The sequence below is a fragment of the Pristis pectinata genome, chromosome 3 (assembly GCF_009764475.1).
Source record: "Pristis pectinata isolate sPriPec2 chromosome 3, sPriPec2.1.pri, whole genome shotgun sequence".
NCBI lineage: Eukaryota > Metazoa > Chordata > Chondrichthyes > Rhinopristiformes > Pristidae > Pristis > Pristis pectinata.
The window spans coordinates 26,281,479-26,299,537 of record NC_067407.1 but is presented as its reverse complement, the minus strand read 5'-3'; the positions used below and the strand labels follow the sequence as shown (position 1 = coordinate 26,299,537).

General features: G+C 38.5%; 1 protein-coding gene across 5 annotated transcripts in view; it reads left to right on the top strand.

The window, feature by feature from the left end:
* The window catches only part of rnf220a (ring finger protein 220a), a 386,135-nt gene that overhangs the window by 281,521 nt on the left and 86,555 nt on the right, over window positions 1-18,059 (top strand). For 4 of the 5 annotated variants that reach the window (XM_052011819.1, XM_052011820.1, XM_052011817.1 and 1 more), the window contains one exon: window positions 1,428-1,470. In XM_052011819.1, coding sequence (XP_051867779.1) covers window positions 1,428-1,470 — 43 coding nt within the window. Of the gene's footprint in view, window positions 1-1,026; window positions 1,277-1,427; window positions 1,471-18,059 lie in introns of those variants that run through there. The other variant, XM_052011821.1, reaches the window with a different exon arrangement.

Below are 18,059 nucleotides of genomic sequence, written 5' to 3'. Positions count from 1 at the left end.
AATCTTATTTTTGTGGTTTTTTTTTCCTTTTAACAATTTTTTTCAGGCTGTTATCGTGAATTCGCTTAATAGAATTTTGATCTGGAAAAAACTCATTATTTTTACTTTCTTCCATATTTTACTTCAGGGCTCTGTATGTTGAAGTACCAGCTAATTGTTCACCATCAGGGAAAATAATAACTCTCTGTGTATTTAGGAGACCCCAACACCTCAGTGGGTGGTTTGCTAATGTTTGAAGAAGAAATCAAAAGACATTGACTCTTGAGTCTGCTATCATGGGAACATTACTGCTAAGTTTGTGATTTTATGGATGTGCTTGAAAAACAATTAGAACAACATTTGCAAACATTTAAAAGTGGTTCAGAATCAAAACAAGAAAAGAGAAGAAGAATATACTAGATATATTAAAGTAAATGCCATCCCCCCTCTTGGAATACCATACCATCATTGATGATAACGTGGCATTCTTCAGGTCATGCTAAATAGTTGTTCAACATTATGCTAATATTGCCGCACCGCAATATATTTTACAATGTAGTATATGCTGGTTTCTTAGTGGTTTAGATTTTTTTGTAGTGCAAAATTATATAAAGTTTATCAATTGAATCTTGTAATTTACTTGGTGTAATATTAGTCTGGATGTAAAAGATAGAAACGCTGTTTGTGTTTTTCCTCTATTTAAAACTATTGTCGTGTCACATGTAAAGTTATTTTTCATTTAATGATAAAATTTAGCTGTTCTTTCACAATTCCAACAAGCGATATGAATTCAAAGCGGATTTTTCAGTTCCAAACACTAAAAAAAGTTGAGACAATTTTCCCTATTGTTTCCAATATTGATAAAAAAGTTTATTTTCTGCCTTGAATGAATAAAAAATATTTAAAGTTGTAATTAACAATGACCTGCTACAAAGAGCAGCAACAGTGCAGGCTGCAGGACTGACAGGGTCAAATTCAGGCACTGCTCTTGGATGCTAATTTGCTGCCACCTATCGGTCGGTCGGCGCATGTGTGCTTTGCACTTTCACCTTTCGCTGGCGGTCATGTGACCCGGCATTCTCCGAGGCCTGGTGTAAGCTGAGCAAGATGTAGCCTCTTGGTTTGAATCTAATGACATCCTCTCTGTTTCTGTGAACTGCACGGATCGGATTATAAAGGTGTAAAGCTTCCAGGTGCTACATTCATGCCAAGTAATATTGACAGGTTATCCCATTTTAATCCTGCCATGGAACCAGCAGGAATGGAGGATCCAGAGCACACCAATGGCAAGGAGGAAGTAGGTTTTGTTTACATCCTGTGTAGTTGGGCAATGAGAATCCACTGCAATCCATCTGCTTCAGGCATATATTTCACTTATATTCAGATAGCATCTGACAGTTTAAGTGCTTCCTGTTTATTTTTCACCTTTCTTTTCTGTTTTTCTTTAGACATTTTTGCGAGTAAGGTCCAACAGGCAAGCAAGGCTGAATGGTAAGGTTATGTTGTAATGCAACTTTTTAAATACTGATTTGGGGGGAAAACTGCTCTTCTGGAAGGTGGGGGGAGTGGTTTTTTAATTAAAGTCACGTGCTTTGGTGAAAAAATCTAATCGTATGCCATCAAGCTATAACTTTTCAGTGTTTTCCATGATCTTGAATATGCCATTTGAGATGTATAGTAAGCACACTTTATGTTGAGTAACTTTTTGCCTTTTACTTTGAATAGGAGGAATGGAGGGAACAGGGAATTGAAGGGAACAGTGTTTATTTTCAAAATCAATCCTTTTAGGGGTTATTTCATCCTTAAGTTTAGCGATCTCACATTTGGTCTCCATGTCATACTCTGCTGACTTTATCTTTCCCTGGCAACTGATTGAAACAGAAATAAAACTGATGACAAGATTGATGTCTCACGTGATAGCATTGTTTAAGTATAAAATTTAAACCTCACCTGACCTGACCACGGCCAATCCAAATCGAACTCCTGTCCAGGTATTTAGGATTTCTTCCATGCCTGACCTGATCCAACCATCGCAGTAACTATTATCAATCCCAATGAAACATTTGAGCAGGAAATATAGAATAGACGCATCTGAAACTCTCAACTTTCTGAAAGTTGATTTCTCATTAAGCAAATCAACCTAGTCTGGATGGAGTACTGAGTCAGGCTGGTCTGGCATATTCTGATCAAAACTAAATCTTACTATTTTATCAAATTTCTTGTACACACTGATCCAACTCAAATCGAATTTGACATGTTGTTGATTCCCTTGTGGCTGGTTAGCTAGATTTAAATCTGTACTATCACTGCCCATTTCTACCTTTTATGATATGCGGTCACTGTTCCTGCTTCGGCTCATCTCATTCTAGAAACCCTTAACTATGCTTCTGTTACTCTGGGATGACTAACTCGATAGCTGCAGTCACATTTTTTGTTAGTGACATAAGGAAAAATTGTTATACACTGTGTGGTTAGGGTCTGGACAGAAGCATCTTGTACAGTGTGTGGTTAAGGTCTGGAGTGACTGCCAGGCTTAATTGTTGAAGTCGATTCCATTTTGGCATTTGGAAGGGATCTGGGTAAGTATATAAAAAGAGAGAATTTGAAAGCTATGGAAGACAGGAGAACGAGACTATTTGGCTTGCCAGAGAATGGGTACAGACTCAATGGGCTGAATGGCATCCTGCTGTGCTGTAACCATTCTGTGATCCACCAGGAGTTCAGAGGGTTGTGACTTAGAGACGTACTCCAGAAGCTTGAACGTAAAAATCTCATCCGACACTCCAGTGCATTTCTATCTAAGTGCTGTGTTATGGGTTGTACCACCTTAGTACAGAGTTTTACAACGAGACTTTGTCTGCCCTCTTGGGTAAAATATTCCTTCATTGAAGAGTAGTGTTATACCTGATATCTTGGCCAATGTTTATCCCTGACTATTATGACTAAAGCTGACTTTATGGTCATTTTCTCAGGTCATGAAAAAGAACGATCTAAATACAACTTATTAAAAAATACCTGCATCACTTGTGTTCACCACCATCATTCTATCTTCTAAAAATGTGAGGTCATTCAAAATTCTGTTGCCAGTGTTCTCAATCGTACCAAGTCCTGTGGGGGGAAATGTTCAGTCGATGTTTCAGGTTGAGACCCTTGGGTCCTGACCTGAAACATCGACTGTCCCATTTCCTTCCATAGATGCTGCCTGACCTGCTGAGTTCCTCCAGTGCCTTTTGTGTTGCTCTAGATTTTAGCATCTGCAGTCTCTTGTATCTTCATACCAAATCTTGTTCACCCATCACCCCTGTACTAGAGCATTTAAGGTTCTTATTCTTGTTTTCAAATCCCTTCATGGTTTTGCCCCTCCCACTCTCCGTAATCCCATTTACTCTGGCAGTCCACCAAGATTGGCATAATTCTGGTCTTTGCATCATTCTTGGTTTTAAATAACTCTAATTTTGATGTATATGTCTTCAACGACCAAAGTCCAAAGCTCTGGAATAGCTTGCCTAACCACTTTCTCTCTAAGGACCCTCTCAAAACCAGGATCACATTACCAATAATTTCCTTAAGTGGTACACTCCAATGAGGTGCATTGGAATGTTTTGCTATGTCAATATAAATATTCATTTAATCTTAAGAGTTCCCTGTAGCAATTCTGGCCATTGCTATCTACACTGTTAACTAAGTTTTTCTCAAAAAAATGACATCATCAAGTTCATATTTAAAAAAAGGAAAGTACTACTATAACTTTATAGAATAATTTCAGTTAGAATCTCCAATCAGAGTTCAGATAGCATATATATTCCAGAAGGGCTGTGCTCTTCCAGAATTTAACATCATATGATCTATTAATTAGATCATTAGCATTTATATGGCCACGTGGAGTCTTTCTTGCCATAACTGCTTGTATTGGGTTCTTAGGCTATGAATTAATTGTAGTTAACTTCTTCAATTAATGGGCAGTTTTTTACGATTGTCCTTGCTTCACTGAGGCTATCCCACTGCACTTATCACTTCATCAAAATGACCTTCCCTGGGAAATTAAAACCTGAGCCTGTGTCCCCAACACAACACAAATCTGGACCCCGTCCGTATCCTCTAAATGCAGAATGTCCTCATTTTAAAAAAAATCATTTTACATTACCTTTCTGGAAATAGAAAAAAAGAAAAATATACAGCAGTGTGGATCAGTTTTTGGATGATAGCATTAGTAATAAAACAAATTTGAACATGCTGGATTTTGTAATTGCCTTTAATTGGCTATCTAATTGATACAAGATTAACTAATTAAAATTTTAATCATGGGATTAATTGCAGTTTTTTTTAAACAAGCTAGCAGGTACAACTGTGTGTGTGTAGACATATGGTAAATATTTAGAAGAGAATTTGCTATATTTCTTTAATTACTAGAGCTCTCTGCATTGAAATTCCTTTTCTTTATTATTATGAAGAATTGTGGAAAAAAACCTGCCTAGAAATTATTAGTTGGCAGAATTTTATTGAAAAGTTTAAGCAGCTTCATTGCAAACTCGTATTCACGTAGCATTAATGCTCAAAAGTACCTGCAATTCATTCTCAATGTTTAATTGTTGAAGTGGAAGGGGTCTCAGTAGTGCTGCTCACTGGACTTTTCACTTGTTATTGAGAAATGAAGGTGATGAGCCACATGGAAGGATGAGGGTAACATATAACCATCCTGCCAGCTAGAATAACATCAGTGTTTCCACCAGCATGAATAGTAGCAAAAGGGCAAAATAAGCAGTTGAATTGGAGTTGTCCCAGTGGCTGACTATTTTAGATGTAAACAATATGGGTCTGATTTACACAGAATAGTGTAGTACAGTGTGTTGGTATGAGGTTTTCAAGTTTCCTATAGTTGCTGCCCATATTACAATTCAGCTGCATGCCCAGCTTGATATTAATATAGAGTTGGCTTTTTGGAAAATCTTGCTGTCTGTCTCTCGTATTTATTTACATTGTAAACTTGCATTCTCCAAGTCACTGCTATAAAATAGTCATGTTTGATTGCTGCAAAATAACAAATAGTCAAGAAGGTTGAACTCCATATCTAAACCAATTGCAAAAATATTCCAAACTTTGAATTTTCATTTTATTTGTATGTGCCAATAGTTCCACAATCCTTCATCCCTCTCTAGAGTACTGCATTTGGGCAGCTACTTCGTTAGGATCAGCACAACATTCATTGCTCTATTAGTATAATAGGAACATTCTGCTGCATAGACGTGACTGAGATCTTAAAGGAGTGCAGGGAGTTAGCAAAAACCTCTGTAGGGTGCATCCAGCTTGTTGATGCAGAGAACAAGTGTATGTTCAAGTTTATATGGGGTCATTTGCAGATCCTTCAGACTAGTCTGTGTTTCTTATGCACTCATGGTCCTGAAAAACCTTCTTATAAATGGAGGAATGAGGTGGAATAGAGATGTTTGAGTTGGTGTGACACTCAGCTGTTCACTCCTTGTGTATATGAGTCTGTGTATATGAGAGAGGCAGTGGATTGGGCTGTCTCGAAAAAAATGATAATGAAACTACTTAAATGCAGCTAATTGTTAAAAGCAAACTCTGAATTGATGTGTAATTGCTGCACAAGTTAACAGGTTTCACATACGATATTAGAAGATTTTCTAAAGACAACAACAATATATCATCCGAATTATACTTTTGGTGGCTTTTAATAATGCTCTTAAACCATAACTTCTACTTGCATGTTGTGCTTAAAGACAAATTCTCACTTTTGAATATGGAGCTGAAGCTCAGATCTATTCTGATATTATATTTGCCAAGTATTAAATTTGACTATTTCATTTCCAATTTGTAGTTTGAAAAATGGTACATGTTCTGGATTACATGTGCAATATGAAAGTTGGTGAAGACTATTATGGGGCTTTTATGTAATCAAGGCTTAAATAAGGTCAAGAGAATAATGCTTGAATGGTTTGTCATTGTTATTTTTTTAAATAAAAATCAGAATAACTTTAGATGCTGGGAACTTGGATCAAAGCAACAACAGATGCTGCAGACTAGGTAGCACCTGTGGCAAGAAGAAGATAATTACTGGAAAAAGGTCAATGAATAAAATGTTAACCCTACCATCCTCCCTCCACAGATGCTGCTTAATTTTGATAGCACTTTTTGTGTTATCTTCTCCTTGTGGAACAATCACAGCTTTGAGAAGAGATGATGAGTTAGAAGTGTTATCAATTATAAACTAAAGGCACAATTCTAAAAGATGTATGAGAACAGAGATCTGAGGAAGTATGGGCATAGGTTGTTGAAAATAGTTAAACAGGCCTAAGATCCAGGGTTTTATAAATGAAGGCTTAGAATAAAAGAGCAAGGAAGCCTTGAAGAACCTTCATAAAGTGGGAACTGAGCCAATGGCCTTCTGTGCTGCAAGTATTCTGTGAAAGAGGTTATATAAGTTGAATTAAAGAACAAAAATGGGACAGAAACACTTGGGAATGTATTAAAGACCTGTGTGTGTGTGTGTGGGAGAGTGAGTGAGAGAGAGCAAATTTGTAAGCAAATTTCTGACGTGAAGAAGTGCTGCAGCAGTAATGTTGGGGGATTTTAGTTATTTTAATATTAACTGTGATGGAGTCAGTATAAAAATGATAGTAGGCATTGTGTTCCTAAATTGCATTCAGGGGAATTTTTCTACTTGGTATGTAGTAAACCAAACAATTGGTGGGGTTGGGGAGGTGAAAGTTGATTTGGTTTTAGTGAATATAAAATGCTGGAAATACTTAGCAGGTCAAATTGCATCTTTGTAGAGAGAAACAGAGTTAATATCATTGACCATAAACACTAACTTTTTTTCTCTTTCTGCACATGTTGTATGACCCGCCGCATACTCCAGCATTTTCTGTTTCCAGAATCTGCCGGTTTCATTTTGCTTTAGGGAATGAAATTGAGCAGTTGAAAGAAGCATCAGTGGAAGATTCTTTTTTATTGTTGTGATCATAATTTGGTTAGGTTTAACATAGTTATAGAAAAGGACAAAGGTAAAATAGGGTTAAAGGTTCAGTATTGGGATAATGTCAACTTAATTGGGCTAAGAAGTGATTTACTAAAAGTGCATCAGAAATAGCTACTTGAAGATAAATCAGTCTTGGAACAATCGGAAGCATTTAAGAAGCAGATTCAAGGGTTCCAAATATGTGTGTTCCTGCAAAGAAAACCAAGTGACTGTCAAATCTAGAGCCCCTGGATGACCAGGTACATAGAGGATGAGATAAGGCAAAAAAGGGAAGCTTATACGAGACACTGAGAGATTAATACAGCAGCAAGCCTGGAAGCATATAGAAAGGTTTTCAGAAGACAAACTTATGGACTATATGAATTTCTCAATCAGCATGTTGAGGAACAAACAGTCCATTTTAGTTCAAAGTGCTCATCGTGATTTTCATAACTAAACTCTAGTGATTGGGGTTGTACTGGTTGCTTCAAGCACCAAATGGTTGAAGGGAAGTAGCTGTTCTTGAACCTGGTGGTGTGGGACTTCGGGATTCTGTACCTCCTGCCCGATGGTAGCTGCAAGAAGATGGCATGGCCTGGATGGTGGGGATCTTTGATGATAGATTTTGCCGTCTTGAGGCAGTGCCTCCTGTAGATGCACGTGATGGTGAGGAGGGATGTGCCTGTGATGCATTGGGCAGAGTCTGCTACTCTCTGCAGCTTCTTATGTTTCTGCGCATTTGAAATCCTGTACCAGACCATGATGCAACTGGTCAGGACACTTTCAACAGTATGTCTAGAAATTTGTTAAGAGTGTTCAGTGAGAAGAGTGATAGCATTTGATACAATGTGAGAGAATTTTATATATGGATTGAAAGTGATTTAGTTCAATTTAAAAACAGGGCTTTTAACCTAAACAAATCAGACTGCAGAGGTAGGAAACATGAGTTGGCTGTAATTGGAAAACTTAATTTAAATTTATGACACTGAACAAGCAATATCTAATATTAAAAAAATTAGTACACAGATTACTTCAAGTATCTGTCACTTTAAGGAATGGGTGGTTGAGCCATGGCTTATAAGAGAAGTTGAAGGCAAGGACTTGCAATGTTGCTAAAGGGAGTAACAAGTCTCAGGATTAGGAACATTTCAGAATTCAGCAAAGGACCAAGATATTGATAAGGAAAAGGAAAGTATAACGTGAGAGTGATCTTAGAAGAAACATTAAAACAGACATTATACGTTTCTACGGAAGTGTTCATGAGGAAAGAATAGCAAAAGTTGATCTGGATTTCTTATTGAAAGAGGACCAAGTTATATTGGGGGAAAAGGAAATGACAGAGAAATTAAGCAAATGTTTTGTGTCTACCTTCATGGAAGCAGAGACAGAAAACCTGCAAATTGTGGTGAACAACAGGTCTAGAGTGAATGAGAAGCTGAAGAATTTAGCATTAGTTAAAAAGAAACAGAAATTAATGCGACTGAAAGCAGATAAATCCTCAGGACCTGATGATCTGAATTCCTAGCCTTAAAAGAGCTGACTGTGGAGATGATGGATGTACTAGTCATCTTCTAACATTCCATAGATTCTCGAATATTTGTCACAAATTGGAAGGGAACAAATGTAACCCCATTATTTAAGAAAGGATGGAGAGAGAAAATGGTGAACTACAGACTGATATACCAGGTGATGGGAGTGAAAAAAATGCTAGAATCTATTAATAGGAAAGTGGTTACATGGCACTTGGGGGGGGAAAAAACAGTGAAAGGATCGGGCAGAATTAACGTAGCTTTGTGAAAGAGAAATGATGTTTGACAGATTTGTTAAGAGATTTTTGAGGTTGTAAGCAGCAGAATTAGTAAGGGGAAAACAGTGGATATGGTGTACTTGGGCTTTTAGAAAATCTTCGATGAGGTGCCACTTGAGGTTATTAAACAAAATTGAAGCATGTGAGATTATGTATTACATACTGCTGCATACTAAGGATTAGTTAACAGGCAGGGAGTAGGAATAAATGGGTAGCTTTCAGGTTAGGAGGCTGTAACTAGTGGGAAGCTGCAGTGATCAATGCTTGAGTACTAGCTGTTCACTATTTATATCAAAGATTTGGATTAGGGGACCATATGTAATTCATCCAGGTTTGCTGATGATTTTGTGCTGGGTGGTATTGTTGGTTATGATTTGGATTTAGCAAGAGTCCAAGGATATAGACAGACTTTAACTTACAAGCATACAGGAGGGCCATTAGTATCATACCCACTCTCCTTATTTCCCTGCACCTCTGTCACTTATTCCCTCTCAAACAAGTTCATCAATTCCCCTTACATTCTTATTTGTCATTAATCTGCACTAAGGGGTAACTTACAGTATCCAATTAAGCTAACAGCATGTCTTTAGAATATGGGAGCACCCAGAGGAAGCCCGTCTGTTCATGGAGAGAACATGCAAACTTTACACAGACGGCACCTTGGATTGAATCTGGGTTCCTAAAACTTTGAGGCATAAAAACCAGAGGCGTAGAATGTAAGACGGGGAGGTTTTGCTAGAACTGTTTATAATGCTAATAAGGCCATGGCTGAGTTGTTGTGTACAGTTCTATCACCACGCTGTAGGAAAGATGTGATTATATTTAAGAAGGTACAGAGAAGATTTATGAGGATGTTGCCAGGACTGGAACGTTGTAATTATGAGTTAAAATTGGGTAAAATAAGGTTATTTTCTCTGGAACACCGGGTAACTCTTTTTCTACTGGTACAGACGTGATGTGTCATAAATTTTCTATGATACTTTCTGTGATTTTGATTTGTTTACCTGTGCTCAGTTGAGTCTTCTGGCAGCAAACCTGGGATTCTTGATAAACATTATTTAGTACAAGTTGGGATATGGTTGTTACAGCAGGTTTGTTTAATTAGCTCTTTAATTGAAACTAAAGTGCTGTTGCACTGCTTTATTTTTCATATTGAAGTCACCTAATGTATGTTTCCGTCCCCCACCTGTACATTATCCAATTAGGTTACTGATTATATGAGGGGGAAAAATATAAATGCAAAGGAGAACTACTTAAATTTCTATAACAGTAAAATATTGTGGATACTGTTTATCTGAAATGAAAACAGAAAATGCTGAAAATACTTAGCAAGTCAAGCAGTATCGAGAGAGAGAGTTAATGTGTCAGATCAATGGCCTATCAGTTCCGATGAACATGTATGATATCATAACCTAATTCTGACTCTTTCCATAAATGCTGCCTGACATGTATTTAAATTTCCCTTGAATTTGTTAATTTTCATTTTAAAATTCTCCTGTAAAGGTCTGGGGCTATTAATATGAAGTACATTTTCTTTTTGTACTCGCACCCTACTTTATATTCAATGGATTCTGCGATCCTTTAAAGTTTATGCCAAATAGTGAGACCAGTCAAGGAGGTGGTCAGCAAAGGGTTGATGCATGTTGTACAAATAATAGTTTTCATTGTTTGACGGATGTTGATGTTTTGGTGATTGTCGTTTAATATGTAAAATTTCTAGCCACATTATTATGTTGAAGTAATAGGGCATGTATTTCTCAGGCCTTCACTCAGACACCTAGATTTTTCTTTCCCTCAAGCCTTCCCTTCTATTGGCAGAATAAGTTACAGAACATGTCAATTGCAGCATTTCATTTGCATCTCAACAGATAATGGAGCAGCTTGTGCCTGCTGCAGTAAGGTATGAACAGCATTTAGAAACTGGCTGATAAGTGCAAGTTATAGTTGCACTGTAGAAGTGTTGGAATGAGCATCTCCCTTTAAGCACTTGTTAACATTCAACAGCATTACCATTCTAACAATATCCTCCAAGTCACCATAGACCAGAAACAGAGTCTAAGAGAGATAAAGCATTATTTCTCTTATATAGCCCACTGAGTCTACACCAATCATCAACCACCCATTTACACTAATCTTACATTAATTCATTTTTTTATTCTCCCCACATTCTCATCAACTCCCTCCAGATTCAACCACTCACCAATACACTGGGGAAATTTACACTGGTCAATTAACCTACCAGACCACACCTCTTTGGGATGCGGGAGGAAACCAGAGCACCTGGAGGACACCAACGTGGTCACAGACATTGGAACTGGAATTACTTTATTTTTGTCACATGTACCAAGCAACGGTGGAAAATCTTGCCTTGCATACCGTTCATACAGATCAATTCATTACACAGTGCATTGAGGTAGTACAAGGTAAAACAATAACACAATGCAGAATAAAGTGTTTAATGGCTACAGAGAAAGTGCAGGTAGACAATAAGGTGCAAGGTCATAACGAGGTAGATTGTGAGGTCAAGAGTACACTTATCATACTAGGGGATTGTTCAATAGTCTTATAACAGCAGAGAGAAGCTGTACTTGAGCCTGGTAGTATGTGATTTCAGGATTTTTTATCTTCTGCCCGCTGGGAGTGGGGAGAAGAAAGAATGTCCCGGGTGGGTGGAGTCTTTGATTATGCTGGTCACTTTACCAAGGCAGTGAGTATAGACAGAGTCCATGGAGGCGAGGCTGGTTTCTGTGGTGCGCTGAGCTGTGTCCACAATTCTCTGCAGCTTCTTGTGGTCATGGGCAGAGCAGTTGTCATACCACCATAATGGACTGTATCTCAAATAATGACGAGTCGGAGTACAGTAAGGAGATAGAGAGCTTAGTAACATGGCATGCAAACTCTACACATACAACATCCGAGGATGGGATTGAACCCGTGTCACTGGCACTGTGAGGCAGCAGCTCTACCAGCTGCACCACTGTGTTACCCACTTAACAGGACATACCAGCTAAATGACAAGTCTGCAGTAGCCAGTCATAGCAGTTGTGGTGAGTGATTCATCTCTTGGCTCTCAAGTCTTTCCACAATCTACAGGGTACAAGTCAACTTAATGATAGAATGTTCTCCATGTGCTCATTGAGTGCAGCTTTGACATCATTTGAAGTTCAACAACATCCAGGCCTAAGGCTTTGCAGAATATCTGTGTTCAGTCCGCAAAGGTGACCCTGTGCTTCTAGTAATCTACCACTTTAGCTCTCCATCCCACTTTCATTCTGTCTTTGGCTTCTTTATTGCTCCAGTAATGCCCAATATAAGCTTGTGGAACAGCACCCCATCTCCTGTCTGGACTCATGACAGCCCTCAGGGCTTACTTTTGAATTTAAGGTAATCACCCTTTTGTTTCTCTGTCTAACCATTTTTAAACTAATTGTTACCTTGACAACTTTGGTCTGCACCTTATCACAAGCATTCTCTCTATTCCCTCCATTTTTTCCCCTCTCTGTAACTTAAAACGCTTGATTTCTTAGTTTTCCAGTTCTGATGAAGAGTCCTTGTCTTGAAACATTGATTCTGTTAATCTCCCCATGGATGCTGCTGTACGTGATGAGTGCCTCTAGCATTTTTGGTTTTGGTTTGGATTTCCAATATCTGCATCTGCAGGTTTTTGCTACAATCATCTTGGCCAAAGCAGTCTGCTTGATTGGCATTAAATCACATTCTAACCATCAACCAACTACAATGCACACAACTCCAAAAATGTACTGCATCAATTCACCAAGGCTTTCTCAACCAACTTCCCTGATAGATCATCTCTCCCAGGTTAGGGAGTGGGCACATGGGAATGTCATCACCAGTAATTTGCTCTCCCAGGTGCTGAATTAAAAATATAACGCTGTCCATTCCTCACTATGGGATTAAAATTCTGGAGTTCCCGAATTGGAAGTATGAGAGCAGTTGGGAATCAGCATTAAATGTTGGCATTGCCATGGATATATATTTACAGTGCATGAATTAAAATATTGCTGATACCATAAATTAATGGTAGTTTTAGCTGATTGATACCCCTGATATATGTTGCACTGGTAGCAGTTCATGAATTTTAAAGTAATTTTTCTTTCTCTGCTTCTTCTCCGTCACTCGCACACACATTTAGTAGCTCTATTATATAAAGTTGTATCCACTTCCTGCCTTGACAGTCATATTTGGTGAAAAAATTAAAGAGGTGTAAATAAGTTATTCTATTAGCTTACACATTTGTAGGGTACACAATTTTTTTTAGGTCAATTTGGCTAGCTATATAAATTCATCTCCGTCTTCTGTTTCATGATGGCATGCAAACCATGACCTTAACTACTGCATCCTCAGTAGATCCAATCTTAGTGCAGAGTGGTGTCAAGCTTCGTGCTGTTGTGGAACTAATCTACAGGACAAATGGGAAATTGTTCAACCCCTGTTGCATCCACTCCAGCACAAAAGTCACCCCCAACTTCACAAGATGCATTACGCAGATGATGGTTGCCTATTCACACATTCAGAAGCGCTTTAGAAGTATAGAAGATAATGGCCCTTACACTTAACATCTGCAAAACAAAAGTACACCACTGCCCTCTGGCAATAAAAGATCTGTGTTATGACCCTGGAAAATATGACAGCCTCTTTTATCAAGAAGCCATGTCTCAATGGAGGCTGTCAACGAAGATGAGGCTGTCAGTGCCTTTAGTGTATCACCACAGCCTTTGACCATCTGGGCTTGTTTGAAGATGAAGACCTCAGACCCAGCACAAAGCGCATGGTATTCTGGGCATCAAAGAGCCCTGCCCTCCACGACATTTCTGAGACATGAACTACCTACAGCAGGCTCCTTGAAGCATGAGGGAAATACCACCAAAGCTGTCTGTGCCGAATCCTCCAAAGCTGTTGGCAGGATAAGCAAACAATGGCAGCAAGCTCCACTAACCTTCTCAGCACTGAGGCCCTAATTATGCTCCGTTGGCTTCGATGACCAGACCATATTGCTTGCATGTCTGACCTCAGACTCTCAAAAAGTTACTTTAAGCTCTTTCATGGTATGAGATTACCAGGTAGACAGAGGAAAAGGTTTAAGTATGTTCCCAGAGCCTCCCTGTAAAAGTGTAATATCTCCATTGACAGGTGGGAATCCTTGGCCTATGACCACACAAAATGGCAAAGGAAAATTTGGAATGGCATTGAAAATCTTGAATTCATTTCTTGGGAGTAAACTGAAAACCATAATAAACAGTGGAAAGAAGGCACCATCTCCCAAGCTAGCCACCTGTGGCAGTATTTTCTGGTTCCAAATTGGTCTCATCAGCCAGCTGGAAACCCGTGAACCAGCGGAAGCAAGTCATCCTCGATCCCGAGGGACTGCCTAAGAAGGGGAAGAAAAGAAGACAAAAGTGAAACCCACAACGTCTGCAACCCTAATTTACCTTTCCACAAATCCAGTTTGTATATGATTTCTTGTCTTGATAGCAATTATTCTTTCTCGAACTCTGTACATATTTACTTATCAGTTCAGTTTTGTAAATTTAAAACCATGCAATTACACTTTACTGAATTGTGAGCGACATTATGGAATATGTTGAGGTCTTTTGTCCGGCAGCTACAGGACATGAGTGTTTGAAAACTATTGGAGAGCGACTTAACAATCTATTGAAGACTTTTTGTAAGATACTAAACCCATAGATAAGAATCTAATTTTACACACTTTATAGTCATTGTTTCGAGAGTCTTATGGACAAAAACCTGCAGAAATCTAGTCTTTTTCTATTTCTATCCCTTTATTGTTGTGACGTATTGAAAGGAGGGAAGGCCTTGTATTTATATTGAATCTTTTCCTACATCTTATAACCGAGGAAGTACTTCTGAAGTGTTTTCAGTGTTGTAATGCAGCAAAAAGCAGCCAGGTCGCTATAAAGAGCAAATTGTTTTAGTGCTGATGGTGTGGAGTTAATATTGGAAGGGACAATTACACTAATTCCTTGCCCGTTTTGAACAGTGCATTGGGATCTTTTACATCCACCTGAGCAGACTGAGCATGAGTTATAATCCAAAGCTCAACTATTCTGACAGTGCAGCATTTATATATTGAATGTTTTGAATTGGAATTGAATCAGTGATCCTTGGATGTGAAAATCCTATAATAGAACCATAGCTGTCTTTATGTTAGCTTTTTTTTTCACGGTGTTATGACAGAGTGGAATACCAGTTTGGTTTTGTTTTGATGCTGTTGGTTTGTTGCCCTCCATTATACTGCAATGGAGGTGTCCTAGGTACAAGCCTTGCGACTCTCACGAGAAAGAGGAAAAAAAGCTCTTCCTTAGTTCATGTCACAGAAATATTTACAGCTGATTTGCATTGTGAAGGTGGAATTCAAACATCTGAGTATCTAGTCACTATCTTGGCTGCATACAATGTGTCGACAGATAAATCTTCAATGCCTTTCAGCATTTTCTAGCCACTTTTTGCAGTTTGGCTCACCCCAATTACATCTTGTGACTCAAGGGCTACAAGGTTGATGAGGGCAATCTTCTTACCGTCTACGATATGTCAGTTGACAAGGTTCTGTCTGCATCTTGTCATTCCTTTGGGTTCACATCAATAACCGATTTCCTAATTAACCACAAAGGGTACTTCAGTTTGCTTGTGTAGATATCCCTTGAGATCAGTGGATACTCTAAATGTTTTGCAAACGTGACACTGCAGTTTCCCTGGGTAACAACGGGGAGGGTCAGTAGGGTGGTAGGGTTGTTGGCAGGTGGGGAATGACGTGAAACTGGTGGGGCTGGCATACAGCTGAGAGTAAAGGAATTCTGCAATATAAGTTGTGTTTTAGTAGACCATTTGAAAGACCTGATGTACAGCAGGCATTTGCTGCTTTGTTAGTTCAACTATATCTTGCTATCGCCCATACTTTCATTAGCACAAAGTAATGCAGAGGAGTTGGTTATATCAAACTGCACTATCCCTGAGAATGGTGCTTCCTTGCTGTATGGAATGGTGGCTCTTCAGTGGGTACTCCTGTTGCATTGAGGTATGTGTTATAGTTTCACTTGGAATTGACCTGTTTCATTGTGGGAGTGAGAATCTGTTTGGATTTCTTTTCGAATATTAAAAAGAATCCTGATCATTAATGTACCTTTGTATTTACTTCAGCCTATTGATTTTTTAAAGTTGTTTGTTCCAATGGTGATCATACATGTACTTGTGCATGTGACAATAAACTTGACTATGGAGTATAGAAATATCAGTGAACTGCATGTGAAGAGTTTGCGAGACTAACGTGGTCACCAGAAAATGACAAAAACAATGCATTTCAGCTATACATAATAAGTGATATTGTTAGCTCAAAGTCTGATCAATAGCACGGTTGATGATATCTGATTCATGTAAAACAAGCTCTTAATTTGTTCTGTCTTATAGTTGGAGAATATGGTCTGTACTGAATTAGTCACAGTTCCCTTCAGGGATGCTAGGAACTGTTAGCTCATTATTTTAGGACACCTCCCTTTCCCAGGAACAAATTTAATATCCTTTTGGTGCTCTCAGTGGCAAAATAATACCCATCAAAAGGATTTGTAGTTTTTTCAGACTGAAAATAAAGCATGCGGTATTGATTTAAGAACAACAAAATTGTCAGGATGTAATTGTGAGAATAGGTTTTTGATATGAAAAATGTGGCGTAGAAAGTCTTTACAACAGTCCTACCTTTCCACACTACTGAAGGAGCAGTATTGGTTTGATATTGGTTTTTTATTGTCACTTGTACCGAAGTACAATGAAAAACTTGTCTTCCATTACTGATCATACAGGTCAATTCATTACACAGTGCAGTTACATTGAGTTAGTACAGAGTGCATTGAGGTAGTACAGGTAAAAACAATAACAGTACAGAGTAAAGTGTCACAGCTACAGAAAAAGTGCAGTGCAATAAGGTGCAAGGTAGATCGTGAGGTCAGAGTCCATCTCATCGTACAAGGGAACCGTTCAATAGACTTATCACAGTGGATAGAAGCTGTCCTTAAGGAACTAATCCCTGAGAGGGTCTTGATTTGGCATAATGTTTGAAAGGTGGTATCTGCAACCTTCTCGGCACAAAAATGTTGCCCTTGATTATGCACATCTCCATAAACCCTCAAGCTTCAGACTGAAACGTGATTATTGAGCCAAATCCACAAACGTATGGATAGTTCTTCTTTGTCCTAGCTAATATTTATCCACTAACTAATACTTCTAAAAAGATGATCAAATCATGTCTTTCATTACATTTGATGGGGCCTCATTGGTGTGCAAATTGATCTCCACATCTTCCAACATCATAACAATAACTACACTGCAAAAGCACTAGTGACAAACTACCAATGGTGTTTCTGCAAAATTTTCTCTATTCATTGCTAGGAAAAACAAATCAATGTCAGTGTCCTTTCCCAAGCTCCACTCCAATGGAGAGTTTGTTGGGGGTCAGGTGCAGCATTGCAGTGAGAAGAGTATTAGAATGATGATACAGCATTAAATGACACTGCTCTTTGTGTACCCACTGGTTACGATCACATCTTGCATGCCATCATGCCTCCAGGTAGCCATATTCCCAAAATGTTACTTCTGTACACTGCAAATGCACAGTCATCCTCGTAGACCTATAGAAATTAATGGCACAGAAGAACACCATTCAACCCTTTGGGTTTGTTCTGGCTGAAGAGGAACTCCAGACACTATAAGAGCCACCTATCCTCTTTTAAGCTTGTGGACAAAGCCTTGTGCAAAATAGCACTTTAAGTGTGTATCCAAGTATGTTTTAAATGTAAGTCTTTCTGTAGGAATTTTTCTTTAGTTACTGAATCTGAAGTGCATATTTGTATAAATATGTTGTAATATATCTAAAGTAGGAAGGAATCTACTGTGTAGGTGTGGTGCAGTCTGAGAGTTGATATGGTGCTTATGAGTTGATCTTCCCTCGCTAGAATTCTGCCTGTTATGCTTTTATAACTAAACACAGTATGTGATGTGGTTGAGCCTCATGAAGCTTTTTTTTTCTTTGAATGCTCAGTAGCTAATTGCATCCACTGAGAGCAGTTTGCAAACAAACCTCTGGAAAATGTAGCTCTTTGCCTAGATGACTTCTCACTGCACCCTACTAGCTATAGTTGTTTCTCCATACTTGTGGTGTTAACTTTCCTCACTTGTTCCAAGGAGATTAACAGATGAGACTTCTTATCCTCCATCTAAGGCAAAATGACTTTGTCAGTCTGTATATTTTGCATATTAAAAGGCCATTTT